This window comes from Salvia splendens, chromosome 3, assembly GCF_004379255.2.
Source record: "Salvia splendens isolate huo1 chromosome 3, SspV2, whole genome shotgun sequence".
NCBI lineage: Eukaryota > Viridiplantae > Streptophyta > Magnoliopsida > Lamiales > Lamiaceae > Salvia > Salvia splendens.
The window spans coordinates 2,319,613-2,345,321 of NC_056034.1; the positions used below are offsets into that span (position 1 = coordinate 2,319,613).

General features: G+C 38.5%; 5 protein-coding genes across 8 annotated transcripts; 2 read left to right on the plus strand and 3 right to left on the minus strand.

Annotated features, from left to right (window-relative positions):
* Positions 1-633: 633 nt before the first annotated feature.
* On the plus strand, positions 634-8,565 carry LOC121794300. Of its 2 annotated transcripts, none has more exons than XM_042192401.1 (24): positions 634-970; positions 1,069-1,169; positions 1,556-1,766; positions 1,988-2,069; positions 2,263-2,569; positions 2,752-2,854; positions 2,940-3,076; positions 3,524-3,697; positions 3,856-4,061; positions 4,185-4,328; positions 4,417-4,505; positions 4,724-4,871; positions 5,108-5,157; positions 5,350-5,405; positions 5,700-5,863; positions 6,088-6,281; positions 6,599-6,656; positions 6,747-6,819; positions 7,166-7,267; positions 7,379-7,475; positions 7,549-7,629; positions 7,731-7,969; positions 8,057-8,197; positions 8,298-8,565. In XM_042192401.1, exons 1-24 carry the CDS (start codon positions 796-798, stop codon positions 8,478-8,480), a joined length of 3,315 nt encoding a protein of 1,104 aa, XP_042048335.1. In that variant the 5' UTR covers positions 634-795; the 3' UTR covers positions 8,481-8,565. The 2 variants fall into 2 exon arrangements, with proteins under 2 accessions (XP_042048335.1, XP_042048334.1); XM_042192400.1 differs by having other exon boundaries at positions 2,752-2,850; positions 2,936-3,076.
* Positions 8,566-8,791: 226 nt separating this feature from the next.
* On the plus strand, positions 8,792-11,400 carry LOC121794303 (dehydration-responsive element-binding protein 2F-like). 3 transcript variants are annotated; one of them, XM_042192404.1, is made up of 2 exons: positions 8,792-9,600; positions 10,317-11,400. In XM_042192404.1, the coding sequence occupies exons 1-2, from the start codon at positions 9,506-9,508 to the stop codon at positions 11,170-11,172; spliced, it is 951 nt and encodes a 316-aa protein (XP_042048338.1). In that variant the 5' UTR covers positions 8,792-9,505; the 3' UTR covers positions 11,173-11,400. The 3 variants fall into 3 exon arrangements, 2 of the variants coding, with proteins under 2 accessions (XP_042048338.1, XP_042048337.1); XR_006049279.1 differs by lacking the exon at positions 8,792-9,600 and adding an exon at positions 9,633-9,813 and having other exon boundaries at positions 10,317-10,432; XM_042192403.1 differs by lacking the exon at positions 8,792-9,600 and having other exon boundaries at positions 9,821-11,400.
* A 162-nt stretch (positions 11,401-11,562) lies between these two features.
* LOC121794301 (DNA-binding protein SMUBP-2-like) lies at positions 11,563-16,277 on the minus strand. The gene is made up of 15 exons (XM_042192402.1): positions 16,061-16,277; positions 15,790-15,894; positions 15,657-15,725; positions 15,053-15,142; positions 14,888-14,971; positions 14,645-14,809; positions 14,245-14,432; positions 14,096-14,168; positions 13,765-13,818; positions 13,385-13,642; positions 12,784-12,990; positions 12,536-12,639; positions 12,255-12,399; positions 12,048-12,182; positions 11,563-11,971 (listed from the first exon to the last, which is right to left on the minus strand). Exons 1-15 carry the CDS (start codon positions 16,163-16,165, stop codon positions 11,795-11,797), a joined length of 1,959 nt encoding a protein of 652 aa, XP_042048336.1. The 5' UTR covers positions 16,166-16,277; the 3' UTR covers positions 11,563-11,794.
* A 482-nt stretch (positions 16,278-16,759) lies between these two features.
* LOC121794306 (probably inactive leucine-rich repeat receptor-like protein kinase At5g48380) lies at positions 16,760-20,206 on the minus strand. Its single transcript, XM_042192409.1, has 3 exons — positions 19,936-20,206; positions 18,399-19,310; positions 16,760-17,969 (listed from the first exon to the last, which is right to left on the minus strand). The coding sequence occupies exons 2-3, from the start codon at positions 19,224-19,226 to the stop codon at positions 16,944-16,946; spliced, it is 1,854 nt and encodes a 617-aa protein (XP_042048343.1). The 5' UTR covers positions 19,227-19,310; positions 19,936-20,206; the 3' UTR covers positions 16,760-16,943.
* A 269-nt stretch (positions 20,207-20,475) lies between these two features.
* On the minus strand, positions 20,476-25,709 carry LOC121794305. The gene is made up of 15 exons (XM_042192408.1): positions 25,426-25,709; positions 24,379-24,864; positions 24,111-24,204; positions 23,528-23,714; positions 23,164-23,419; positions 22,835-23,050; positions 22,663-22,749; positions 22,446-22,580; positions 22,243-22,356; positions 21,867-22,114; positions 21,699-21,779; positions 21,397-21,628; positions 21,221-21,319; positions 20,960-21,145; positions 20,476-20,882 (listed from the first exon to the last, which is right to left on the minus strand). The coding sequence occupies exons 2-15, from the start codon at positions 24,754-24,756 to the stop codon at positions 20,778-20,780; spliced, it is 2,418 nt and encodes an 805-aa protein (XP_042048342.1). The 5' UTR covers positions 24,757-24,864; positions 25,426-25,709; the 3' UTR covers positions 20,476-20,777.

The following is a 25,709-nucleotide window of genomic DNA, read 5'->3' on the forward strand; positions in this document are numbered from 1 at the left end:
TGGGCACCCAATAATTCAGTGCAATAAAATTTGGCAAATAGCAACTAGGAATGACATATAATAAAACTAATGCAGCAAAATAAAAAGGTTGGATATAATTAAATTCAATAGCTCAATTGATGAATTCATAATTCAGGTAGCGTTTAAGTGAACAAGTATTCTCAACAAACAAACTCAACGAAATGAGGCGAGGGTCAGAGATGGCAAGTCGCGAATAGGGGTGTCGATGTGAGGCGAGGGTCGCGACCAAGAGGTCTCCACATAAAGGGTCACCGAAAGGGGCCACGGGTCGAGGTTGGTGGCAACGAGTAGAGGGTCGTCGAATTATCAGAGTCGTAGGTCTAGTCTAGGAACTGAAATGACTGAGAAGCGAGCAAGCAACGGAACAAACTTCAGAGGTCACAAAGGGGAGAGATCGACGACACAAGACCGATTGTAATTATTGCTATAGAAGTGAAAATATAAAACCTAATTACTTCTATCGTAAATGACTCAGGTAATTATAGCATGAATTAGGTATGACCAATACCTAATTCTTTTGGCATTTTTCAGACTGACCTCGATATATTCGGGTAGGTCGGATTGGGTAATAACCTATACCCACTACTCATTTTGATACCCCTACATTAAATTTAGTAAAAGATCTAATTAGGAATAATATCAAAATTTGAAGAAAATCTAGAGGACAATCGATAATTTTGAAAACTTTGAGGACTCAATTTGTAATTTCTTCCGCCGTCGAAATGGCCAGAATTCAACTTTCACGCACTCTCCTCGATTCTCGAACATACAGAAATGGAGCTGGAGGAGGAGCGCGAGATAATTGGGCTGAGACCGGGCTCGGAGTCGGCTCCGGTTGTTGCAGCGACCGTTGGCCGCGCCATGACCACTCTACTCAGTTTGAAGCCGAAGAAACTCCAGGACGCCATTTCAACCCTTAATCCCTCTCCCAATTATGCTCCAATCACTGGTAGAAGCTGAAAAAAACATGTTCAACGATTTTATTACTATTTTTTTCTTGTGCTTTTTGCCTTTATCAATATTTACCTTTTTGTTATAATGTGTAAGTTTCTGTGGAGCAATCGCTGTGGTTTCTACACAAGTACGTAGGAGAAGCTGCCGAGAAAGGTGATCATTTGGACCATGTTCTTGTTCCCATGCTTCAGCACGTAAGCATTTGTTTCTTGTTATGATTCTTTGTTAGTTTTGTTGATCGTTTTTAATCTATTAGCATGAGCTGTTAGGGATATGTTGATTCAACTTGTATACTTGTTTCCGTCGTTTCTCCTCTTTGTTCTCAATAGAGTGGTTCCTTCTGTAAGGATATTTTTTATAGTACATCTTAATCTAAAGTATGAGCTTAGAGCTCAGGTTTACTAATTCTGGAACAATTAATGTAGAGGGTTCCGAAGATCTAAACATCTTCATCTCTACTTGTTAACAATTTGCAGTCATGGCTATAATAGTGCTTGAAGAATGTATGCTACTTTTGCAAGTTAATGTTAGTGTGCATAAATTCTTCCTACACCTTTTATTATTTCTGTCTTAATTTCAGTCGTTGACGGTGAGAGATTCAAAACGAGGAAACCAGGCTATGATACTTTTGAATTGGTTTTTTCAAGATGAGACTTCTGTAGAAGCAATTCTGAGGAATGTCTCAGACATCATCTCAAGAAGGGATGATCATTATGTTGCGCTTGGGTGGTGCATTCTTGCACGCAGTCTCATTGAATATGAGAATGTCGTAAGCGATATTACAACAAATGGTAATTTTGTTATTTATGTCCGTGCAAGTGTTCTGCTGTGCACTCTTTTTTGCTCAACCTTCTGTGTGACGTCAGTATATGTTACTTATGTATGTTTTCTGTTTCCCCCATTCTTATGTCCATTGTGATTTTTAACAGTGCCAAATCCCTCATCTTTGCTCCTCTAGTAACTCCCCAAGTACAAGAAGTTGGTAGAAACTGACTTTTTTGTACTTGTGCAGCAATAAGGCAGGCACATGATATGATATTGAAGACATTAAGTTCTTCTATTCCCCATCTCTTATCCAAACTGAGCAGCGGAAGGTATGTTGTCCTTGTATCAGCAATTATTCAATCAAATACTCCTCAGTATGATATTGTGAATGGTATATCATTTTGTGGACTATGCAGATTTCAGTAGTTTCAGCTTTTCATTTAATGGAAAATGTGGTGTGTTAAAGTGTCACTTAAATAATGTTTCTGCTTTTGACTGAATGTTTGATCATCTGACGTGCAGCATTATGCGGGATGGATTCGAGTTGCCAACTCGCCTTGCAGTTTCTGCTGCTGATTTCGTTTTATCTCTTACTGTGGCATTGACCAGAAAGGATCCTCCGTCGAATGGCAATAACATAACCAAAAAGCAGAAATCATCTTTCATTGGTGCTAAAAGTCTGCCTTTCAGTTCGTTACACGCTGCTACTATCGATAGAAATGAGAATGCAATAAGGGAAACCTCCGAAGTTTCCTCCACCTCGGATTTGAAGATGCTTCTTTGGAATAATCTTAATGAGCTTATAACTCTTGTGAAGAAGCTTGCAGATGTACAATCCCAGTCTTTTATTTTCTTCGGTTCACCAACAAAATTTTCCTTTTCATTATATTTGAAGTTCTACTTATTAATTTGCTGATTATCTGTGCTAAAATTGTTTTAAGGTGTCTACATTTTTGCTTTAATTTGTTGTTTACTCACTTAGTCTTTTATTTTCGAAAAACAATCACTTAGTGGAGCAGGAAAAGTCGTTATTTGCATGGAGAAGGATTAAAGAGGGTATGTACATGGCTGCAGGAGCTGAATCAGCAGTATGATTGTTTTCAAAAACAGGCAGGTCTTACTTCATGTTATCTGTATTTCTTCTGTATCTTTTACTCGACGTTCAGTTCTTATATCTTATATTTCTCATTGAAAGACAGAGTTGCATATGTTGAAGACTGGTTCTTTGCTTCTCTCTTCTTGTTGGAAACATTATGGAATGCTTATGTTCCTAGAAGACAGCAAATTCTCGCAACAGCATAAAGAGCTATTAGACCAATATTTATCTGGTATAAAGGTAAAAGTATTTCATGTGTGCGTTATGTTTACATCGTTAATGTTGAGAAACATAGGCAAATTATTATCAGTCTTGAACTGGAGTATGTATTACTCCCTCCGTCCCAAGGAAGATGACCCAGGCTTTGGGCGGCACATGAATTTATGCAACTTTATTTTGCGTGTGAAGTGGAGAAAGTAAAGTAAGAGAGAGGGAATAAAATAGAGATAAAAGCTTTTCTATTTTTAGTAATGAGTCATCTTGGTTGGGACAAACCAAAAAGGAAAGTGGGTCATCTTCAGTGTGACGGAGAAATTACCTTTTTGGCTATCATATTGATGGTTAAAATTTGTATTATGATTTCCTCTTAAAAAAGGGGGGAAATGTGAGATACCATTGATTTACAGGTATTGAATCTTCAAATGTTTGAATCTCATTCATCCTTCTTATTCTTATGAACATTTGCAGTTTTACACTGAGAACAAAGGCGAGGAACTTGATATTGGCAAAAGCAGCAAAATAGAAACAGTTAATTTTTTCCTGAATTGCCTTATGCTTTTATTGGGCCGACTAAATGGTCAGCAATTTGAGAACGCAATAACAGAATCTGGGCCTCAACTTTCTGAAATTTTCATATCTCAGGTAGTGTAGTGAATTTCTATACTGAATTGTCTGGATTTCTGATCATTTAGTTTTAGTGCTATCTTCCTAGAAAGTTCCAACTGGAAATATCTCCCATTAGAATCTCGCATTACATTTGATATTTGTTAGCCTCATTTAGTTCCAATGATGTTCTACAGCTGCGTTGTGCTGATGAGGACGTGATTGATGGAACTACAACCATTTTTAAAGCTGTCATCTTGAACACAAATCATATGTTATCCTGGAGAAGTCTTAGAGATGACAGACAAATAGATGCTTTTCTCCCGACACTGCTTAATCTTTTGGATGAGCAAGATGCAGCAGCAAAAGCTATTGTTAAGCTTCTTGCAGAATATTGCTCAATGTATGATCGATCAAGGGCCCATGTTGTGGCTGTGTTTCCTTTTTGTTTTTTCTTTGCAAAAAATCTCCGAGTGTTGTTTAGCGCTTCTTAAATTTGAGAGTAACTCTAATTGTTATGTGACAGATGTTCAGATAGAAAGTGCTTAAACGAAGTTCTAAAGCGCATTTACTCTAAAGATTCAGTACAGAGGAGAAATGCGGTTGATGTTGTGGCATATCTCATCCATATAACTTCTGGATCAGAGGACACACTTTCAGAGGTGGAATGGTAAGTTGGTGAATTGGTGAAATATGATTTTTTTCTCTTGACTTTGTATTCCTTTTATGTCGTCATATTTCTGAATGTTCTCGTTCAGGCAAGACATTGCAAACCAGTTGTTAAAATGCATTGGAGATGAAGATGAGCCCATACAGAATCAGGCAGCCAATTTGATTCCCAAGATTGGTTAGTTACATTAAGATAATTATAGGACTTTCAGACAAACAGTAACAGAATCGGGTAGAATTGTGACTTACTGACAAAAAATTGCAATTTACATAGTCATATTATTCCTCGTCAGCACATCAATAAGTTTGTCTCCTATCACTAGTGCAACAAAAAAGATTGTTTGAAGTTATTTTAATGTGCTCATCATAATCACTTAATACTATATACTGTTGCAGATCCATGTTATGTTTTGCCTAGGCTTGCTGAGCTAAGCTGTTCATTACATGAAAACATACAGACATCAGCGGCTATCACCCTTATAACCTTGCTAGTCAATCACAAAGAAGAATCTGACATCTTGTGCATGCTCCTTGACTGTCTCAGGTACATTGGCAGTTTGGTGATTATCGATATTAGTTTGTTTTAATTTTACCCCAACTTATACTTGAGATTAAGATTTCAGTGCAAACCGATAGGACTTCGTAGGATAAAGGATTTTGGTAAATTTAAAAGAATAAGAGAACATCAATGTCTTATACTATAAGAAAACTACAACATTACCATCATTGTGCATTGTGCCCTGCATTTGTAACTAACAATTTTCACATTTTCTTTTACAGCAAACTTGCTCAAAACACAGATTCTGATGCTTCTGTTGTTACAAAAGCAGGTATGCTTAAACATCTAGAGCATACTTTTTGATATTTAATTCTACTTCTGGCAAAGGGCTACCGGTGCTTAGTGGTCTTTTATAGATTAGTTTTCTACCAAAAATAAAGAAAAAATAAAGAAAAAAGAGAGAAGATGAGAACTTCCTTTTTGCATAAAATACTACCCTATTTAAAATGGAACTGCTTTTCAGGACTAATGCTGGATAGTGATAGGCTCCTCAAGTTGCTTCCAGAGTGGGCAAAACGTGTAAGTTGTGTCTCCAATACAATTCAACGAACTTATGCAGTGATGTTCTGGACTACATTTATCCTGTGGCTGATATCTGTAAAGATTGTATTGCACATTTTATTTGGAGCATTTGATCCTTTAGAGAAACCTTGACTAGCTAAAACTGACTTATGTGAGTTAGCTATGAGATAAATATCCCAAAGTGAATGACTCATTTGTTGCTTGATGTGATTATGCTATATCATATTTAATACTTTGGCTGTTTCATTTGGTTAGTTTTCAAATATAATATGCTATAATGTTAATTTTCAGGTTGAAGATTGGCATGTAATTGTTGGCCCTTTAGTTGACAAGATGTTAGCTGAACCATCAAATGCTGTTATCGTCAGATTCTTGAGCCATATAAGTGAATACCTGGCTGAGGCTGTGGATTTAGTCTTTAATCGACTTATATTGTATATGAGTGAACATAATGAGTGAGTAGCTTTGCATCCCAATCCTCCTGCATTCATGCATTTCTATGTTCTTAATTTGTGTCTGCTTGTACCTTTTCTGAGTTATAAAGCAAACAAGTGCGAGCACTAACCAGTATTAATTGATGAAAAATAGAAAATAATTGCGTATGGCATGTATCATACGATCCCGTCTATTTCTTTCTTTCTCTTATGCTAATTCATTTTCAATTTTTTTTCTTGGGCAGTGTAAATGACTCCTATTCTAAAGGCAAAGGGGAGAGTCGGGAGACAGATTCAAACTCTGAGGCTTTGAAACATGAGAATCTGTTTATTCGCCTTTGCCCGTTGCTCATAATCAGACTGCTTCCTCTAAAAGTTTTTGATGACCTCAATGCCCCTCTTGTATATGGCAAAAATCTAAATAATTCAGAAACTCAAGGTATATGTCTCTACTTTAGAAATTGTTAGCCATTTTTTTGTTCCATGATGGTCATCAAGTGGATAAATTTCAAGAAATTATCAATAAAAGTTTTGGGTAGTACATCATTGTGAAAGAATGTTTGATAATGGACACAAAATGGTAAACATGGTGTTACAATATGCACAGATGGCATACAACGAGAATTCACATGTTCTGATCCAATTCCATGAGAATAGCACTCTCTGATTTTTGATTTCATATACATTTGTTCCCTCTTTTACATTCACTTGCCTTATATATATGACTGATACGTACTGATCTTGTTATTGCTCTAGAAACCCGGCATTTTTTCATTGAAGACACTGGATGTATTGCTGCTTTGATGATTAACAGGTCTGCCTGACTAATGAAAGTATACAACACTTTTTAAGGTAATTGTGTTTCAGAAAAGTATCTAACATTGGCGTTTAATATTTTTCTTAGGGCTTTGAGTAAATCTGAATTTGAAGATGTTCGAAAGCTTGCTGCAGAGCTTTGTGGAAGACTTCACCCCGAGGTAGCCACAACTTCATACTCAAACTGATCTTACTGTCTGTTCAGTTCAGACGATTACAACAGTGCGTATTTAGTACTCCCTCCGTCCCACAATAGGAGTCACTCTTATTGTGGGCACGGGTTTTAAGAAATGTAAAGAAAAGTGGGTTGGAAAAGTTAGTGGAATATGAGACCCACTTTTTTATATTGGGTTTATAATAAAATGTGAGTGAAGTGGAATGTGGGACCTACTTACCATTTATGGTAAAAATGAAGCGTGACTCTTATTGTGGGACGGAGGGAGTATATTTTATATGATCTAAAAACTTACCTCAACTAAGTTAAAATTACTTATTTTTTCAATGCAGGTCCTTATTCCGATTTTGTCATCTCAGTTGGAATCTGCGGCTAATGCTAAAGACACATTGAAGATCAAAGTTTGCCTCTTTTCCCTTTGTACATGTCTTATGGTAGGAGTTATCCCATGCATCCAATTTGTTATGTTATATACTCCCTAAAACGAAAGTGTGCCTTTTATCTCCAACTATGCATTCACATTAACTGCTTCTTCCTGTGATTAGGTTAGAGGCAACAATGCTTATAGACATCCTGATTTACTCAGAATAAGAAAAACAATAGCAATTGTTCTGTCATGGGTATCAGCAGACGGAGATGAAAGTAAGCAATTACTTTACCTTCTTTACTGAGTTTCTTCCTCACTCTAACGGATTGCTTTAATGATTTTCTTCAGTTTCGAAAGCACAACATGGCTGCATAGATTCTCTGGCTCTGATGGTGTGCACAGAGCTACAAACTCCAGAATCCTCAAAAGGCATAATAGACTCAGAGAACACAGTTTTATAATTCAAGAATCTCCCTTTAACTATCTCGAGTTTCTTTCATAGTTCTGAAACTTTTGGTGCAATATTGCAGGCACAGTCATTTCCGGTGATTCTGTAATTGCATACGTGATAAATCAGTTGACCGATGATAAGGAGCCTATTCATGCTGAATCTACTGGTGTTGTTGGGAGGGAAGATGCAGCTACCTGCCTACTCACATTTCGACTCTGCATGGCTAATGTCCTTATAAGCGCCTGCCAGAAGATACCAGAAACTGGGAAAAAATCATATGCTAAGAGAATCACTCCACGAGTAATCCGTTCAATCAAGGCATGATACTCTTTCTATTGTAGAGATAAGTTTCTGGCATGATTTGCTCTTGGTGCCTTCTTTCAGTCTAATCTACTTTTTTTTCAGGTGGTGAAGGACGCAGAGATAAGGGCAGCATGCATCCAGGTTCTGTTCACAGTGGCATACAACTTGAAGTCTTTAATACTTCCATACTCGAAGGACCTTCTGAACAATGCCCTCACTTCACTGAAACAAGGATCTGAAAAGGTAACTAAAGTTGGTTTGTGTTAAATTGGAGAGACTCATGTTCTTGGGTTGCAATGGATCGAGGGCTTGGTGTTGACGGTGGTGTTGCTGTTGTTGACAGGAGAAGATGGGCGGTGCGAAGCTGCTCATGTGTCTAATGGCGAGTGAAGAAGAGGTGGTTGAGAGCATATCGGGTGGGTTGTTAAAGGCCACCATGTTACTCAGAAATCTATCTACTACGGATCCTTGTGCACAAGTAAGGCAAATGTGTCAGCAGCTTCTTGTATGTTTAACTTCTCTTTAGATTTTCATTTTCATCTTTTTACTCGAATCATCATATCTTTTTTGAACTCTCTCAAAGAAAGCCTTGCTCCCTTCAGTTCTGAAAATTGCACTCTACGTTTGAAAAAATACTAAGCATTAACTTTCAATTTTTATAAAATAGTACTATTTATTTGGTCATGAGATAAGAGTACACCATAAAAAGTAAGTCATCTTTGGGATTGATTTTCTGTTTCTGTTGCTTCATATTTCTCACACTTATACTACATAAGTATTTATAACCTTAGTCTTAAACTAATTATGGTATACAAAATCAAATACTACAATCAGTTTGTTTCATCTTGATACTTTTGTTCTTTTAGTGATCTTCCTTGATATCTTTCATCATTTTCTTTTGATTGATTCATTCGGATCGACTCTTTCTACACTTTTCAATGGTTCTGTTGAATTCCATCGGATTTCGAATTTTTTGGCTATTGACTAAAATTGTTTGGACACGTGTCATACTAAAAAATTAAAAACTCTATACACAAACATTAAGTGAGTTAAAAACAAAAATTTAAAGACTATTAATCCTTTGAAAATTCTAATTGGGCCGCTGAGTTAGTAATAGTATATACTACAATCTGGATCGGATATGGGATATGCCCAGTTTAACAGGCACTGAAAAATAATTAGCCCATAAACTGAATAATAGTTGTGTGATCTATTTTTCCATTTTGGGACATTCTCTATTAAATGTTTCATTAGTTTTTATATTATTTTAGATAAATGTGAACTTCATATTAATTAACTTATTTATTCATATTTTATTATAAAGTAAATTACTAAAGTAAGAGAGAAGGAATAAAATAGATTCAATTTTTAGTAATCAGTCATCTTGTGGACCGGAGGGAGTAATATGCATAAAAGCATGATGGTGAGCCACGGAGGGACTAGGGTAGTTATAGGGCTAAATTAACAGGCGAGGAAGAAATTTAAGTAAAAGAGAAAGAAGCAAACTAGTTGCAATGATGTATTTAAGGTGGTCAGAAAATATGGAGAGAGATGCATGGGAAAGAGGTGATGAGGAAGGAGGCAGGCCGTGAAAATTCCGTAGAAACATGTGAAATCTGCCAACCTCGTGAATGTGTTTGTGAGAGGTGCTTCACTCATTAACCCACTATCGTCCAAATACTTATTTCTACACTTCACACCACATTTTGGAACTAAACTCAACTATCAATTTATTCAAGTTTTTTCAGGATTTTAAAAAAACCTTGGATTCTTCCACCCTAGCTCAACTCAGCAAGAAAATTCATACTTGTCACGTGTTTGTTGTCAATCCCACAATGTGAAGTGCATTATTACATTTGGTAAAAATCAATTTCTCAGATTTTCAAAGTAAAGTAAGAGTTGAAGCAACCAAACAAGTATTAGCAGTGCTTAAAATTGATACCCTCCCATCCCATTAATGCCGTACTAGTTGCATGAGCATTGAAGGAGCCAAAATGTATAATTTGTATATACATACATTTATGGCACAAAATACATGAATAACAAATACTACGATAATAGCAACTACAATTCTCCGAAGGCATGGGATGGGATGGGACTATTATCAACCAAATTAGGCCATCAGCCGAAATTAGAAAAGAGAAAATAGAGAAGAAACATGTGACTTGTATAGCTCTAGAATGACACTTGACATGAACTGGCTAACAGCAAACGGTCACATGGGGCTTCAAATTCTTTTTCCAAACGTGAACACATTTAAACCAAACACAGACTATACACTATACATACCCCGCGCCACTCATGTAACAAACTACTCTACTCCTCACTCACTCCACTCCACTCCACTCATGGACAACTGCAGGAAATCCCCCCTCAAGCCATGGAAGAAAGGCCCCGCGAGGGGAAAAGGCGGTCCTCAGAACGCCACCTGCGAGTACCGTGGCGTTCGACAGAGGACTTGGGGGAAGTGGGTGGCCGAGATAAGAGAGCCCAAGAAGAGGACCAGGCTCTGGCTGGGCTCTTTCTCCACCGCCGAAGAGGCTGCCATGGCTTACGATGAAGCCGCAAGAAGGTTATATGGGCCCGAGGCGTACCTTAACCTGCCCCACTTGAGATCCAACTTCAATCCATTGAGCAAGTCGCACAAGTTCAAATGGTTCCCTGCCAATACCTTCCACTCCAAGCTGTCCACTACAGGACTGCTGAATTTGAATGCGCAGCCGAGCGTCCATGTGATCCACCAGAGGCTGCAAGAACTCAAGAAGAGTGGCGTTCTTGGTCAGGATTATTCATCAAGTTCATCATCCAGTGATCCCAAAAACAACGTGCAGGTTCTAAGCGAGGAGCCACAACTAGAAATTCATGACGCAGCAGAGAAAGATACCGAGTTTTCATCTAAGAGTAAAGTGATTACCGCTGAAGAGAAGCCGCAGATTGATCTCAACGAATTCCTCCAGCAGCTCGGATTACTAAAAGGAGAGGGACATCAGCCATGTGAGAGTGATAACACATCAAAGAATTTCACGGAGATGGAATCATTATCATTCAAAGATGATGAGGAAGATGCATTCGGTACCTGTGCAGCTAACCATTTTAACTGGGATACACTGAGTGAAATAGCAGAAGCAGATATACATCTAGGAGCAGAAACCACCAATTTCCATGTACGTGATAGTAACGAAGAGATGTTTTTTCATCCATCAATCTGGAACTTTTAGGGGAGTCGGGGATTTTTTTTGTCATCACAGGTTTCAATACTAATAGGAATATTTCCCTACATAGACTACTTTAGCTCATGTGCAACAGCTCTGTTTTGTATAATATAGCAAGTAAAAGAAGTCCCTAAAACACATGACAGCACACCGTGAGACGCTGTGTCTTAGAAGTAGATGTATGACTTACCTTTCCCTGCCTTGTCTAGCAGTTTCATTTGCTTTATACTGACATACAGATGAGATGACACAAACACTACCAAACAACAGTCTCTGTTTCACGTGTTCCAAAAGTGTATTTTGATACACACACAATGGGGAGACAAAGCGAACCTCCTGAGAAGCAGCTTTCAACTTCCATGCTAATTTGATAAACTAAGTGACAAAATCATTAAGTGAACATGGTGAAAGAGAAGAATAACCATCCCCACCCCAGGTATATACTTAGCTAGTAAATAAACTTTTGTGTCTTTTCTCATACAAATCAATAAAATGATATGATATCCTCATTAAAGAAACATCTGCACCATGTATTTCTAGTTGCTACAGGATCTACTCATGGCATGTAACATTCTTAATAAATGACTTCAGTTCATCGAACGCAACCAACTTGCAGAAAATTCCTAGTTTATTGTGTGCCATACTCCGAAGCACTCAAATATTCGCCATGTTCCTCAAAGTACTCGATCAAACGCTTCAAGAATTTATCTCCAGTGACAGTCTCTGTGTCACAAATAATGCAACATTGCCTCCTTGCTCGCGTCACTGCCACATTCATTCTCCTACGATCACTTAAAAAACCAACCTAGAAAAAGGCAAATATCTGTATTAGAATCTTAATGCCTTTGATTGTGTCATTTTGCAATTGGCACTAGTATTACCTCTTTCTTTGAGTTTGAGCGGACCATTGAAATGATAATTGCTTCCTTTTCACGGCCTTGAAAGCCATCAACTGTAGAGATTTCCATATCTTTTAACTTGTCTTCTTTGCTTCTCAACATTTTCAGCAGCACAACCTGAAAAGACAGTAGACATTACTTTCCTGTTTAATTAGATAAAGATTAAAAAAAATCACGAAAGTAAAAAACCTGTGCTGCATAAGGTGCAATAATTCCTATATTGGCAGCTTGAACTCCACTCTCCACAAGTCTCTTAGCATGTGCTATAGCGACAGCAGCTTCCCCTTCATTCAGTGTGCTATCTTCTTCATCCTTCTTCTCTTCCATATCACAACTGAAAAGAATGCTTACCACATCAATAACAAGGGGACCCACTTAAGCATTCCAATGATGGAAAAAGCAAGATCCTCTGCATTTAGCTCGCTATTCTGTTCGCTCAAGATTTCTAACTGATGAAAATAACACTTTACCCTGCTGTGTCAATAAGAAGAATGGTTGGCTCTGTTGATGATGTTTTATTGACACCCTCTAGCTCATATAAAGTATGGGCTGCAACACTTGAATGGGCTTGAATCTGTCAAGGTGAAGTAAACAAGCAGTGCACTGCTTAATCAAGAACTCTGAATTACAACAGAGTTTTGAGATATTGTCTATAAGGAAGAGAGAGAGAGAGAGAGAGAGAGAGAGAGAGAGAGAGAGAGAGAGAGTATCTGAGCACCTTTCCTTGGTAGAGTTCTTCAGATGACCAATTCATGACAAGTTCATGCATGCGGTACTGAACAGTGAGCATAGACATGACATCATCTCCATACAACTCTGCAAGACGTTCAAATAGGGTTCTTCCTAACCCTTTCGTCTCGGCTTCAACACTCTGGATTGTTGGGGGAAGCTGGAGGTGATCACCTACTAATATGCATCGGGAGCCCTGGAGGGGACATTAGGGTGTTTTAGTGAGACTCAGAACAAAACATATTTTGTGAACTACAAGGAAGGAGACATCGTAGCTCAAGGGCTCCAGCCATGGGTTGCCCAAAGTTATTGACTAATCTCAGTTAACCAAAGTAAAAGAGCACTTCATCTTCTTGTGCTGACAAGAAGTATATATTCTTTCTTACTGGTCAATCTCATGACTAAGAAGCATAGAGACATATTTCAGATACTCCCGTCCCACTATAGTGGAACTTTCTTACTGTCGGAGTATAAGTGGAAAATGATGTCAATTCTAGTTCTATTTTCACAGGCCCACTGTAGTCTACTAAAACATATAAACTCTAGCAACTTTGTTTAAATTCTACAGATGGATCCAGCACCTATAATACCTTCAGAAGAGCTATCCAGCATGCTATTTCTAATGCTTGGGCAGCTTCATCAATTATAACCAAATCAAAGGAAAAGCCATCCAGCTTCTTTGACAATGCACCAGTCAGTGTTGTTAATACTACATCTGCATTCTTAATCACATCAATCACTGCCAGCTGCTGCCTTTTACGTTCCTCTTTCGAGAGAATCTTGAGTTCCTTTCTAATATCTCTTTTAGTATTTCTATCTTTGGCTTTTAAAAGTTTTCCATTCAAAGCCTGCAGAAATTAATGAGACACTGACAAAATTATTGAAGATACTTAGGTCAGATCAGTAATATATCAATTATTTGTTACATAGGAGAAGCTGAGAAGGTAGTATATATTGTTTAACCATGTACCTTCATTTCCTTGCGAATATCATTTGCAAGTGCACTATTATCCCCACGCAGTACCTATATGAAACCAAGAAGTTAATAATTCGTTCCTCTCAATAAGACTACAAAAATCACTCATTGATGGATGAGCAATTTTGAAACTTGAGTTACAATAGGCGGAACACAAAACTGAAAGATCTGATTGCTCACAGAGTGCATAATGTGATTAACAACATGACGAAATATCAGAAATTCTCACATCTCAAAAGAAAGAGTGATGATTTCGGCTTATTACAAGTCAACACATTAACACTCTAGAGTCCAGGTTTTGGTTACAGGATGGTACAAAAACTACCTGAGCATCTAAAGCAGTATCCAATACTTGAGGAAGTAAGCGAGCAGGATGTCCCACTCGCACCAGCTTAACTCTGTTACAACCAAAAAAGAAGTAAGTAGCTTTGACGATTAGGATGTGCTGGTCGCATTAGAAGCTTGAACATGTACCTATGAGGCACAAGTCTCTCCACAATGTTATCAACTGCAATGTTGGAAGCAGCACAAGCAAGAATTTTGGATCCACGCTTGACTTCTTGCAGAATAATTTCAACCACAGTAGTAGTCTTCCCAGTTCCAGGAGGTCCATGCAGCAAAAAGAGCTCTTTGGATAATAGAGCCTTTGAAATAGCACCTTTCTTAAAAATAAGACAACTTATTTAGTCAATATTAAGAAAACTCTAATACTCTATAACGTGCTGCAGGACAGGAACGTAAATTAGAAGGCATCAACACAGATGACCTCATTAGTACATGAAATAAAACTTGCAACTAATGCAAATCAAAGAAGAAATAATATGCAAAATTGCTGCAAATATAAGGCTTTTAATGAGGATATTTTTTGGGTTACCTGTGAATGATCAAGGTTTGAGTTCAAAGGAGTGAACTTGATTTCCTTTTTCAACACAGTTGGTGACCTCTCACCAAACAGAACAGGAATAAGATCGGCAGCAGGACCTGTCCGTACACCTTTGCTTAGCTGAACCAATGTTTCCTTCATCCTACGATAAGTTACCTACATAACACCTACGCCTAAGGGTATCTTCTAGATGCATATACAAAACCATATGATCAAATAATACAAGTACGCAACCTCATTTGCCACTTTTTCAAGGCGTAGGGGACTATTCAAACCCTCCTCCGGTATGTCCTCAAAGGCAACAGTGATTGACGTGTCCTGCTCAACAGAAAAGGTGCTTACACTTAAATAAATTGGTATGTATAGGATAACCTTAATACTGCACAAGCTATATTATACCTTTATTCGGTAAACAACACCTTGCCCAAGTGGAGGAGACCCCAAGTCTGATTTGTTTGGTTTCAGAACCACAACATCATGAGTTCCAAACTGTATGTCAAAGACAAAAGAAGATAGTCAAGATGCTTCCAGAGGACAGATCACTTTTAGATATGTAAATGAACCAGAGGCCCAACTTTTTTGCATATGGTATGATACATAGTATGCTAAACAAAGGAAGGCCTTCAAACAAGGAGAACAAAGAAAGCACTGCATCAATTCTTGTTGAAGCAGTAAACTGGGAGGTTGACAAAATGAAAAGTAGTAGAAGGTATTTTACAGCAAACATCAGTATACCACTTGGAACTACTCTGCAGAAATTCAAAACTGCTAAACTGTGTGCTGAGATAACCAAGTCAAAGGATCACCACAACTAGTCAAACAGAACTAGAATACATCAAAAGATAAAATATACTCCTATTAAAATGCATCAGTATTAGATGGATGAAATTCGTAAGAATTGTATTTGAACCATCATCATCATCATCATACATTATGCATATGATATAGAAATGAATTATCCTATAGATATGAGAAAAATAGTTCACTAAATAGACCAGAGTACCTTGTGAGGAGGAAGCACATCCCCTTTATTAGATTGAAACTCAAGAAGACTTTTCCCCATCAACCCTGTCTATAAAACACACATTCAGATTAAAAACAGCAAAAAGCAAAACCACATTTTGAATTACTATTACCTGAGCATCTACACACTTCAAACTGAGAATGGTCGATCCCTTCTTTTGAGCACTCTCCAAACTTCTGGTTGCGCCGGAGCTCACAGACTGTGATATCTCGGCTTCCTAAAACAACCACATTAATGGAAGATATTTTCATCAATGAAGACATAATCATATATATAATCACAAAATTAGCAACTGATTAGGTTAAAAACAAATAAATGAAACAAAATTGGTGTCTAATTAATCATTTCAATCATCACTGAAACAGAAGGATAGGTTGAAGTACTTTTTCCAAGTCTAGAAGAGGAGCCGTAATGGAAACGAACTGTTCGAGTGATATTTTTCCATGTGAAGGATTCTTTCTCGTCTGCTTTCCTTTCTCCTTCTCCATGTTCGGGCTTACCGCTACTTTCCGACTACTCTGTGTGTGTGTGTTTTGCAGCGACTCGAATGAAATTGAGTTTTTGTTACCGACGGAGAAGAGGAACTATTTCTTCATTTCTTTGTTTTCAATAAAAACAAAACTTTTTATTATCTTACTTTTTCATTTTTTTCATATTTTACTCTCTCTTTTCTATTTTATTTTATTTTATTTTATTTTATTTTATTTTCAATCCGCCTGTATTACTCCTACTTTTTTTTAGAAAAAGGTTAGTAGTACTATTTTTCATCACTTTCAGTAAGTTGATTTCGAAATCCATTTTCCAGGCACTGAAATTTCAAATTCTCTAACCAATTTCAAGTTGACCTCTTTAAGAAAAAGAAAAAAAAAACTAATTTATGTCGAGATGTTAAACTATATTGGATTCTAATTTTAGCAATGTATGTACCATCTTTTTTTTTTGCTTTCCTTTTTGTCGCAATATTTTTTGATAATTTTGTCACTTCATTGCAGTTCGCATTTATATGCTTACATAATTTACATCATATTCATCCTTATAATTACTATAAATATTCCAGCCTCATATAAAAACTAAAACATCCATAGAATAACAGATATACACAATTCATTTCACCAGCTAAATAGTAGTAGTGGAGTATAGATATAGATATAGATATAGATATAGGTACAGTTACATGAACATCACTACTTCATACTAACAATGTGTAATAATACTACCATTTAACCTGTCCATGCAATCTATCTCACTTTTTTTTTAATACCTTTTTCAGTAGAAGTTCTTCTGTACATCATCTCGAGCAACGATGAGTTCCACTAGCCGATCAGCGTCCCCGGCATCGGTCGGCACCAAGATGTCATCCTCCGTCGTGAAATCATAGCGCTGCCCGACGGCTCTAAGGAGCTGATACACTTCAAACATGGTAGGCCTCTCTTTGGGGTTGGCTGGAAGCACACAGTTACAAGCAATTTTCAGAAACTGGAAAAGCTCGCTGTCGTAACCCTTACCCGCCAAGGACTCATCAATGGCGTCGTTAAGCTTAGACGAGGCAGAGACTTCCGAAATCCAGTCCACCAGGCTGCCTCTGAAGGTGTCCGGGGCTCTTGCCACATGGGTCGCTTTCTCGCCGGTCACCAACTCCAGCAGCACCACTCCAAAACTGTAGACGTCCCCCTTTGGGGTTGCCATCAGAGTTCTCGCGTATTCAGGAGCAACGTAGCCCAAATCTCCAAATTCGCCATTCACGAACGTGCTCAAGTGTGTGTCGATGGGATTCATGAGCCTAGCTAGCCCGAAATCAGATATCCTCGGTTCGTAGTCTGCATCGAGCAAGATGCACTGCGAGCTGATGTTCCGGTGGATGATGCGCGGATTGCATGAGTGGTGGAGGTACGCGAATCCCTTTGCCGCCTTTATTCCTATCTTTAGACGAAGAGGCCAATCCATGACTCTAGTGCCTTCATTCGCGGGATGTAGCCTGTCGTGAAGGGAGCCATTCGGGATGTGCTTATAGACCAAGAGGCGCTCCTTCTTCGCCAAGCAGAAACCAAGCAGTGGAACCAAGTTCCGGTGTTTGATGCTTCCTAATGTAGCCATCTCCGCTGTGAATTCGTTCTCCGAGTGTTGAGTGTCCAGTAATCTCTTCACCATAAGTGAGGTTCCGTCTTCAAGAACCGCCTTGTACACTGTTCCTGTACGTCCCGACCAAATGATGTTCTCATTGCTGAAATCATTCGTCGCCTTCATGAGATCTTTCAAATTCATTTTTGAAACTGATTTCTCGAACATCGATAGCTGAAAACAGAAACAATTTTGAGAAAACTATCTCCAAAAAAGTTAACAATGTGAGTACATGCGTTTTAATAAAGGGTTAATTGCTTCTAAAATCATTAACTTTGGCCATTGTTTGTTTTTGCAATGAATTTTTATCTCTAACACCAGTAACACGAACTCATGATTTGTTGCAAATTTCCACCAAAATGGATATTCGCCTAAATCAAACTCACAATGGGAGGAGTTCAGACTTTAGAGCACTACCATCCATCACATATGGTTTATAGAGATAAGGTTTTTAGCATATTGCTATAACGTTTTAGAATAACTTGGTCGGATATCAGTTTTAGGGGGAAATTGCAACAAAATATAGACAAAATTCATGATTTTAGAAGCAATAAACCCTTTGAATAAGTATCTATTTCTCAGATAGCAGACACATGTACTTACCTTGATGCGTTTGGCGCCCTTGATGCTCTTGGCCCATTTGTTGCCGAGAGGATCTTCTTCCTTCTTCCTCCGAGACATCTTACGCATGTAAAAGAACAAAGCAATAGCGACACCGAGAGCTGCTACAGTGATGCCACCAACTGCTCCTCCAACGATTGCAGAAGCATGAGATTTCACTGAACCGCCACTACAAGGAGACAAGGGCTTCCCGCACAGACCTGCATTTCCTTCATAGCTCTCAGCAGAAAAACTGGCATTTACAAAAAGGGGAATTGGACCAGCCAATTGGTTTTTCGCAACACTAAATGACTTGATCCGGTCGAGTAGACCAATCCGTGGAGGAATTTGGCCGGTCAACTGGTTGTTGTCGAGTTTAAGCACATTCAGAAAGCTGCAGTTCGAAATATCAACTGGGATTTCTCCGGAAAACTGGTTGGAGGAGAGATCAAGTGTAGTTATGAAGCCAATTATCTTAGAGATATTACTCGGAATGTTCCCACGGATGCTATTGCTAGAAAGATCCAGGCCAGTCATGGCCGCACAACCGGCAATGCCTAGTGGGAACTCACCCTTGAGCCCCATGTCTGAAAGCCGGATATTCAAGACCATGTTATCATCCTCGTGCCAACACTCTATCCCAGTGAACTTGCATATTGATCTCTGGGAACTGTTATCAAAAATCCACGTTGCTAGGTAGTTGTTTGGGTCTTCCAACGAGTTCTGTATCGATTTCAGGCATTCAATATCGGAGGGAGTGGCATGGCCAGGGACGAGCAGACAAGCAAAGATAGTAATGAGAACAGAGGCTGCCCTAAAACCCGACACCATGCTCGTAGATTATAAGTTAGAAAGACCAAATAACGTAACCAAATTCAAGATTGCTGGTACATAACAAGACTCATACTTAACTTCCTGAAACATCAAAAGGGGCAAATCACTTACAATAAAAACACTTTCTGCATAATCTAAAGATCATTAATGGTAATAACAGAGGTGATCAAACACTAAACATATAATTCTGCAGAAAAAGAGACTAATGTAAAGTGCTTAGAACTACAGAGAAACCCTAAACAGGACTACAAATTCCAAGCATAAGAAACGATATATAGCATGGAAATATATAGTATTTTTATAAAAACAAACCACACAAACAAATAGAAGCTTCAAATTTCTACCTTTCATGGAATCAACGCGATCATATAAGCAGATAACAGAGTACTATCTACTACCCAAATCATCCAAACTAACAAACAAAAAGAAAAGAAAAGAAAAGAAAAAAACCCAAAATCCAAACTTTGAGGTTAAACCCCCCAAAAACACCACAAAAGCAAACTACACACGAAAGGAAATTACCCAATCAAGACACCCAAACTTCAAGAGAAGTAAAAAGGAATCCCTTTTTGAAAATTGTTCACAATAATCACCAAAATCTAGCTAAGAAAACAATAAACAACTGAGAGAGAGGCTTCACACTAAATGAATGTTACATATCCAGAAAGAAAATATCAAAAGACACGCAAAAAAAGGAAATTCTTACCTTTTAGAAAAGTTGGATCTTCTTTCCACATGAAGACTTTGGGCGTTTTCGAGTCGTATAAGGGGACAACCATCAATCTTCCAGCAATTCTTTTTTCTCTGTTTTTTCACTTTTCTTTTCTTCTCTTTCTTCGCTATTTATTAACTGGGTTATGCTTTTTGGTAATTTCTGGGTGGATCGATCTGAAGACTGAAGCTCTGCAGAGAGAGAGAGAGCTGAAGACTTGACTCAAAGAGAGACTAGTGGGTGGAGCTGAAAAAGTGTGACCACGAAAAAAAAAGATGAAACTTTAACAGCAGTAACGACCACAATGCCTCCAATTCTTCATTTTTTTTTTCTTTTTTCTCAATTTTTCCCGGTGGGACCCAAGGGGAATTTCCCACTCGATTATTGGGAAGATCAGATCATAAACAAAGAGCGGATTTGACGAATAGCAAAGAAATTCGTGAGTTGGGATCAATTGGAGGAGGGAAAGTGAAGATTTTGATCGGATTCCCACTATATTACATTATAAATTAAAACAAGAAATCTGCAATGGAATTGCTGTAGAAATGGCCATCCAATTTCATTCCATAACACTGTATTACTTTATTGTTTCTCATCAACCATAACTAACAAATGAATCAAAAAACTTCTACTTTTTGTTGTATAGTTTCTCAATAAGTAAGAACACTTATCTCCCTTCTTCTCTACATATACATTTCTTTCCTCAAATTCTGGCTTTAAACTCAACTTATTTGTGGCTCCAACACAGTTCTCGCAGAGACGTGGGAAGAGTTAGCAGCTCGATTTTGAGCTATGCAGCATTGCCACAGCTTTTCTCTTCTGATGTCTCATGCAGTTCATGGTGATGGAGGAGTCATCAAGCATTCATTTGGTAGACCAAAGTTTTTCTTCTGGCGAGCAGATCGTCTCCAAGGATCATTATGCAGCTTATAGTGTAGTATCTGTGATTGTTCTAGGAAATTTAGCTCAAAACATCATACTAATATCCCTACTTCAGTTGCTAGAGAGTCGAGATTACCTGCACTAACGTGGTGAAGGCATCGTCTCCTTCGATTTTTTTGAATTTTGCGGCCCAGTTTTCAGTGAGGCCAATTGTGGCGTTCTGCCTATCAGCTTCTAGCATGACTGAATCGCAATACAAGAATCTCTGCCAGATTTTTCTCACATTTGCCAATTTGAGTTCTACTTCAGCTTCATTCATGCTCTGGTACCAATAGGGTTTGCTGTTAGTCGAGGCGAATGCATCCAAGACTTCAGTAAAAAAGCATTAACTACATACCCGAAGAATATTTATCAGATTTGGGATCTCATCCTCTCGTATCCGAACAGCAAAGCTGTCGTAGTTGAGAAAATTCTCGTATGGTAGGTAGATTCCATCCTGAAAAATAGGAGCAAACAAGATTTAGACTCAAAAGACTCTCTTGGTTTGCCTGATTCAATTAGGCTAACTTAAACCTGAATAACGACTGGGATGCACCCTTGAAGTATACTATCTTCCATCCGACCACTCCACCCGTCTCCCGGCATAACTCCACAGAAGATGGAGCTCGCTATTTCTAGATGATAATCCTCAGCTCGTTTGGATGTCACAACTACATCTTCTGCATGCTGCTTGCCAAGCTTCCCTTCCTTATCCGGACTCGACCCGAACTGCTCGGCCACCTTCTGCCTTATGCCCATGCTATACCTGCAACCGAAAATACAGTTTCAGTGGATCCATCTATCAATTAGATAGCTTTGCATTCTTAGCATCTTACGTAGCTTCGGGCCTTCCATGATCGTATGCTGGTCCCAGATTTCCGTTGAAATAGAACAGTGTCTTTCTTTCTTTACGAGGCCTACACAAATAAAACCATTAGTGAAATTTAACCACAGTGGTGAATTACAGAACAGATGATGAGTTTATAATTAAGAAACATGTGAACCTAGTCCAGTATTTGGCAGTTAAAGAGCCCTCATCAGGGCGTTTCCATGCAGGAAGCACAAGATCTTTCTCTGGGTCGAAACACGTGTGGTTTCCTCTTCTCTCGGAGGATATGGTACTCCAGTTATCAGCCCAATACGCTGTTGTCGAGCCATTATGCTTTGAATTTGTGTTACCCCAATGGACTAGCATCATACTATTCCATATTTCCTTGGGAGCATAGCAAGCACCTTCGTCCCATGAAAAGAACTGCCTTAGAGAGAGACGTGGGAAAATATTGTTAGCCCAGACAATAAAGGATCGACAGACGGAGAGGTATATTTGTCTCTCAAATTATTCAATATTCAAAGCTTTTATGTTAGTAGCACATCACATACCCAGATATGATCCTTTCCTTCTGTCCGGTTCCAGTACGGATACTGCAGCATAATGTGCTCATGCGCCTTCTTATAGAACTCGAGTGTCAAGGAACTCCGCAATCCATGGTGATCCTGAACATTGACAACATCACAGATGATTTGGTATCTTCGACAGGATACATAAATCCTTCACATGCAGTCAAGAAAGATAATGTCTTTACCTTCATGGTCAAGTGAGGTGCATCATCAGCCCTAGTTATGATACAAGAATCGAGCACTGGAACGAAGAAGAAATCTGCTTCATCACCATTTAGGGTCCTGTGAGGACTTGCAAGCATACTTTCATAGATTGCCATCTGTGGAAAAGGAAGCATAAACTGATTCGACGCCTAAGCAAAAGAAGTAGTTGGCTATGTTGTTATAAACGGCTCTTAATACCTGAGCACCATACAGTTGCTCGGTCCATATTGTTGCATTTCTGTTGTCATATATTCTGTTAACGCACTCCATCTTGAAATGCCGTCCCTTTAGTGGGAAGAAAACAATGAAAACCCGACATTCTTTCACCAGAAACAAGAAGACACTACTGGTTGGTTCAATGACAACTTACCTCTAGGAGAAGACTATTGAAGTCGGGGGGCAAATCATATACATAAATAAGAGGTCTTTTCTTCTCAACTACAGCATCAAGATCGAAAAGAGCTCCTGTGAGCCGTGCACTATCTGGAACGTCAATATGACTAGGTCGAAGCCATTTGGGCCACTCCCCAATAGATGATAAAACAGAAGGAATGCTACAATCTACTCCATACCAGCCGTTTTCACACTGCAGATATAAAATATGAAAGAAATGCTAATCGGTATAAAACAATCCAATTTAGATCAGATAGCAAAAAAGTTGGAGCATTTGTGGAAAACAAATTAAATAATCGAGTATACCTGACAAAAACCACCACGACAATGTCCATGCCCAGAACATTGGTTAATACAAACACTTTGGACGGGTGTTTCACAAAATCGGCCCCAAAGGCCATCATACTTGCAATCACATTCCTCTTTTATGCTGACATTTGCAGCATAGCCTTCAGCAGGATCGACATTACACCAACCCCGGATACTACTATTTGTGGTGAAAATATCCATATCAGCTACACCCCAATCAGTCAGACGTGGACCACCAGGTTCCGTAGGTTCACTGAAATATTTCCAGCCCAGCATAATATAATAACCATTTACAGTTCAAATGATCAGGAAGTTAGTTTGATAGCGTTAGTATTTAGTATTGTTGAGATCACGTACTTACTTTATTTTAAATCCACATGACTCAGGAGCAGGCCGTTTTGGGTACTTGGTACCTTCTCCACAAAAACACATGGCTCTAGATGTGTCGCAATCAGCTGGGCAAATAGACACAACCCAGTGCCCGTATGGTAGATTTTCAGATGCAGGATAGTTGCAGCCCAACTGCATTTTCTCGGAACATCCTTCCCCTGTCTCAATGCATCAGTTCAGTATAATGGATGGACAATTATATTGTAAGTAGAGATTAACAAGTGTTGGAACAAACACTCGCACCAAACAAAAGATTTCCTTTGATTAATACTCAAAACATTTCTTAGAGATAAGGTCCACTGATACATACTGACAGATGATATTATAGAAAGAAAGGAATGAAAATTATACACGCATAAAAAAGGATGAAAATCAACACAAACAGTGGATCGCTAGAAGAGCCGCAAATTTTTTTTGAACATACTTAGTTTGAATTTCAAGCCAATTTGAGTACACAATCTCAGAATCATATACATGTGTTGAGGTAACATAACTACATAAGTGAACCAGAAAAACAGGAGAATACAACTCAAATAAGGTCAATATAGACTCACCGTTAAATCCATGAAAGCAGTGGCATTGACCCAAATCTCGATTACAAATGCCTTGACCACTACATTCATTTTTGCATCTCTTGCCTCCAATTTTCTGGTATCATTCATATCTCATAAGAAGATAAATCCCCCCAAAAAAATTAATAAAGCTTAACATCAAATTGTTCTAATAAGCTGAGTAGATTCAAAAGAGTTCCACCAAATTAGCATTATTGAGATAATTAACAAGTCCGAGGATAGCAACCAAAATGGAGAAGGTATTTAGTACCTCAATAACTTTAACTGCATTCACATCAGAGTCGCAGCCAGATAACCATCGGCCAATCTCAGCCTTCCACGGAGCACCACGGTAAGTGACAGCTTTAAGAGAATCAGCCGGATACAGAGCATTCAGGTCCACCACCGGGTGAGGATCTTCCTTAGGATGGTCAGTTATCCCTTCTTTCGATCCATTGACATACTTTTCACCACCTCCGGTGGATCCATTTATAGGAACACAGACACTCTGGGCTTGACTAATGCTCAAATAATCCAAAGGAGGAACCAAGGGATACAGAAATAGATGAACAACTGAAACCACTGCCAAAATTGCAGCAACCGTGGCAGCAAGGGACCATGAGCACTTCCACTTCTGGAGAGAGAACATGACCCCCACTAAACTTCCTCCCCTCCTTATTCAAATCAGACTACCAACACAATGCTTTTCCCCTCAATCGACTATTTCTTGAGAGACGATTATCCAAAGATCATAGTTCTACAGGAAGGTCAACAGAGCCATAAAGATCAAGATCCCATGAAAGTCAAGAAAATTTTTGCTACTATAACAAAATAGTGTAAGTGATAACACAGCTGCAGAAAATCATAGATGCATCACGGTAAAGGCCCAACCTAGAACCCCCATTTTTGACATCCCAATCAAACCTCCATAGAGATCATATGGAGTTTAAAAAGTAGTACATCAAGATTCAATTAGCCACTACAACATTCAGAAGTAAATAAAGAACCTAATACAAAGTCAACATGGGCCAAAAAATAAGTAAATTTGATTAATTCAAGAATTGCAACCGAATAATTCAAGAATTATGAACTGTTCAACCAAAACATACATCAACACGTCCAAACTCCAAAATGATTAAATCATACAAAGTTGATTGAGACGTAAATGGGCCACATTTCCCTCACCGGCAAATAATTATTTTTCAAAGCCGGAGAGCATAAAACTAGAAAACCAAGAGCAAATTTCAAGAAAATTGAATGCCATCCTTCACATACATGAGAGATTACTAGAGAGGGGAGGGAGAGAGGGGGGGAGTACCAACTGATCATGCAGCGGATGATTCCTAGCTGCCAGCTGAAACCAGATGGAATATTCACCGAAACGCATAAAAAATGAAATCTTTAATACAGGGCCTGTGTGCGTTTGATTTTTATAAGCCGTCATGTTTTGGGCTGGAAATGTTGAACAGAGCTTACAAGAACAGTGAATTTGACCAAATGGCGGAGGTAGATTACAGTAATTAATTGAGATATGAAATGGATTGGTGATGGAATAGAGTTGAAGACAACCGACTGAAAAAGGCTCTTAACTGGAAATTGAGA

Bases quoted from the DNA above. Each gene is read 5' to 3' on its own strand.
- LOC121794306 (XM_042192409.1), bottom strand. From the start codon at position 19,226: ATGGTGTCGGGTTTTAGGGCAGCCTCTGTTCTCATTACTATCTTTGCT. The intron at 17,970-18,398 runs GTAAGTACATGT...TTCTGTTTTCAG, and splicing joins AGGGCGCCAAACGCATCAAG to CTATCGATGTTCGAGAAATC.
- LOC121794300 (XM_042192401.1), top strand. From the start codon at position 796: ATGGAGCTGGAGGAGGAGCGCGAGATAATTGGGCTGAGACCGGGCTCG. The intron at 971-1,068 runs GTAGAAGCTGAA...ATAATGTGTAAG, and splicing joins CAATTATGCTCCAATCACTG to TTTCTGTGGAGCAATCGCTG. The intron at 5,406-5,699 runs GTAAGTTGTGTC...GTTAATTTTCAG, and splicing joins TTCCAGAGTGGGCAAAACGT to GTTGAAGATTGGCATGTAAT.
- LOC121794303 (XM_042192403.1), top strand. From the start codon at position 10,135: ATGACACTTGACATGAACTGGCTAACAGCAAACGGTCACATGGGGCTT.
- LOC121794305 (XM_042192408.1), bottom strand. From the start codon at position 24,756: ATGTTCTCTCTCCAGAAGTGGAAGTGCTCATGGTCCCTTGCTGCCACG. The intron at 21,146-21,220 runs GTATGTAGTTAA...TATTGGTACCAG, and splicing joins ATCTGATAAATATTCTTCGG to AGCATGAATGAAGCTGAAGT. The intron at 20,883-20,959 runs GTAATCTCGACT...GAACAATCACAG, and splicing joins CCTTCACCACGTTAGTGCAG to ATACTACACTATAAGCTGCA.
- LOC121794301 (XM_042192402.1), bottom strand. From the start codon at position 16,165: ATGGAGAAGGAGAAAGGAAAGCAGACGAGAAAGAATCCTTCACATGGA. The intron at 15,726-15,789 runs GTAATAGTAATT...TGTGTTTTATAG, and splicing joins TGAAGTGTGTAGATGCTCAG to ACAGGGTTGATGGGGAAAAG. The intron at 11,972-12,047 runs GTAATACTAGTG...GCCTTTTTCTAG, and splicing joins GCTCAAACTCAAAGAAAGAG to GTTGGTTTTTTAAGTGATCG.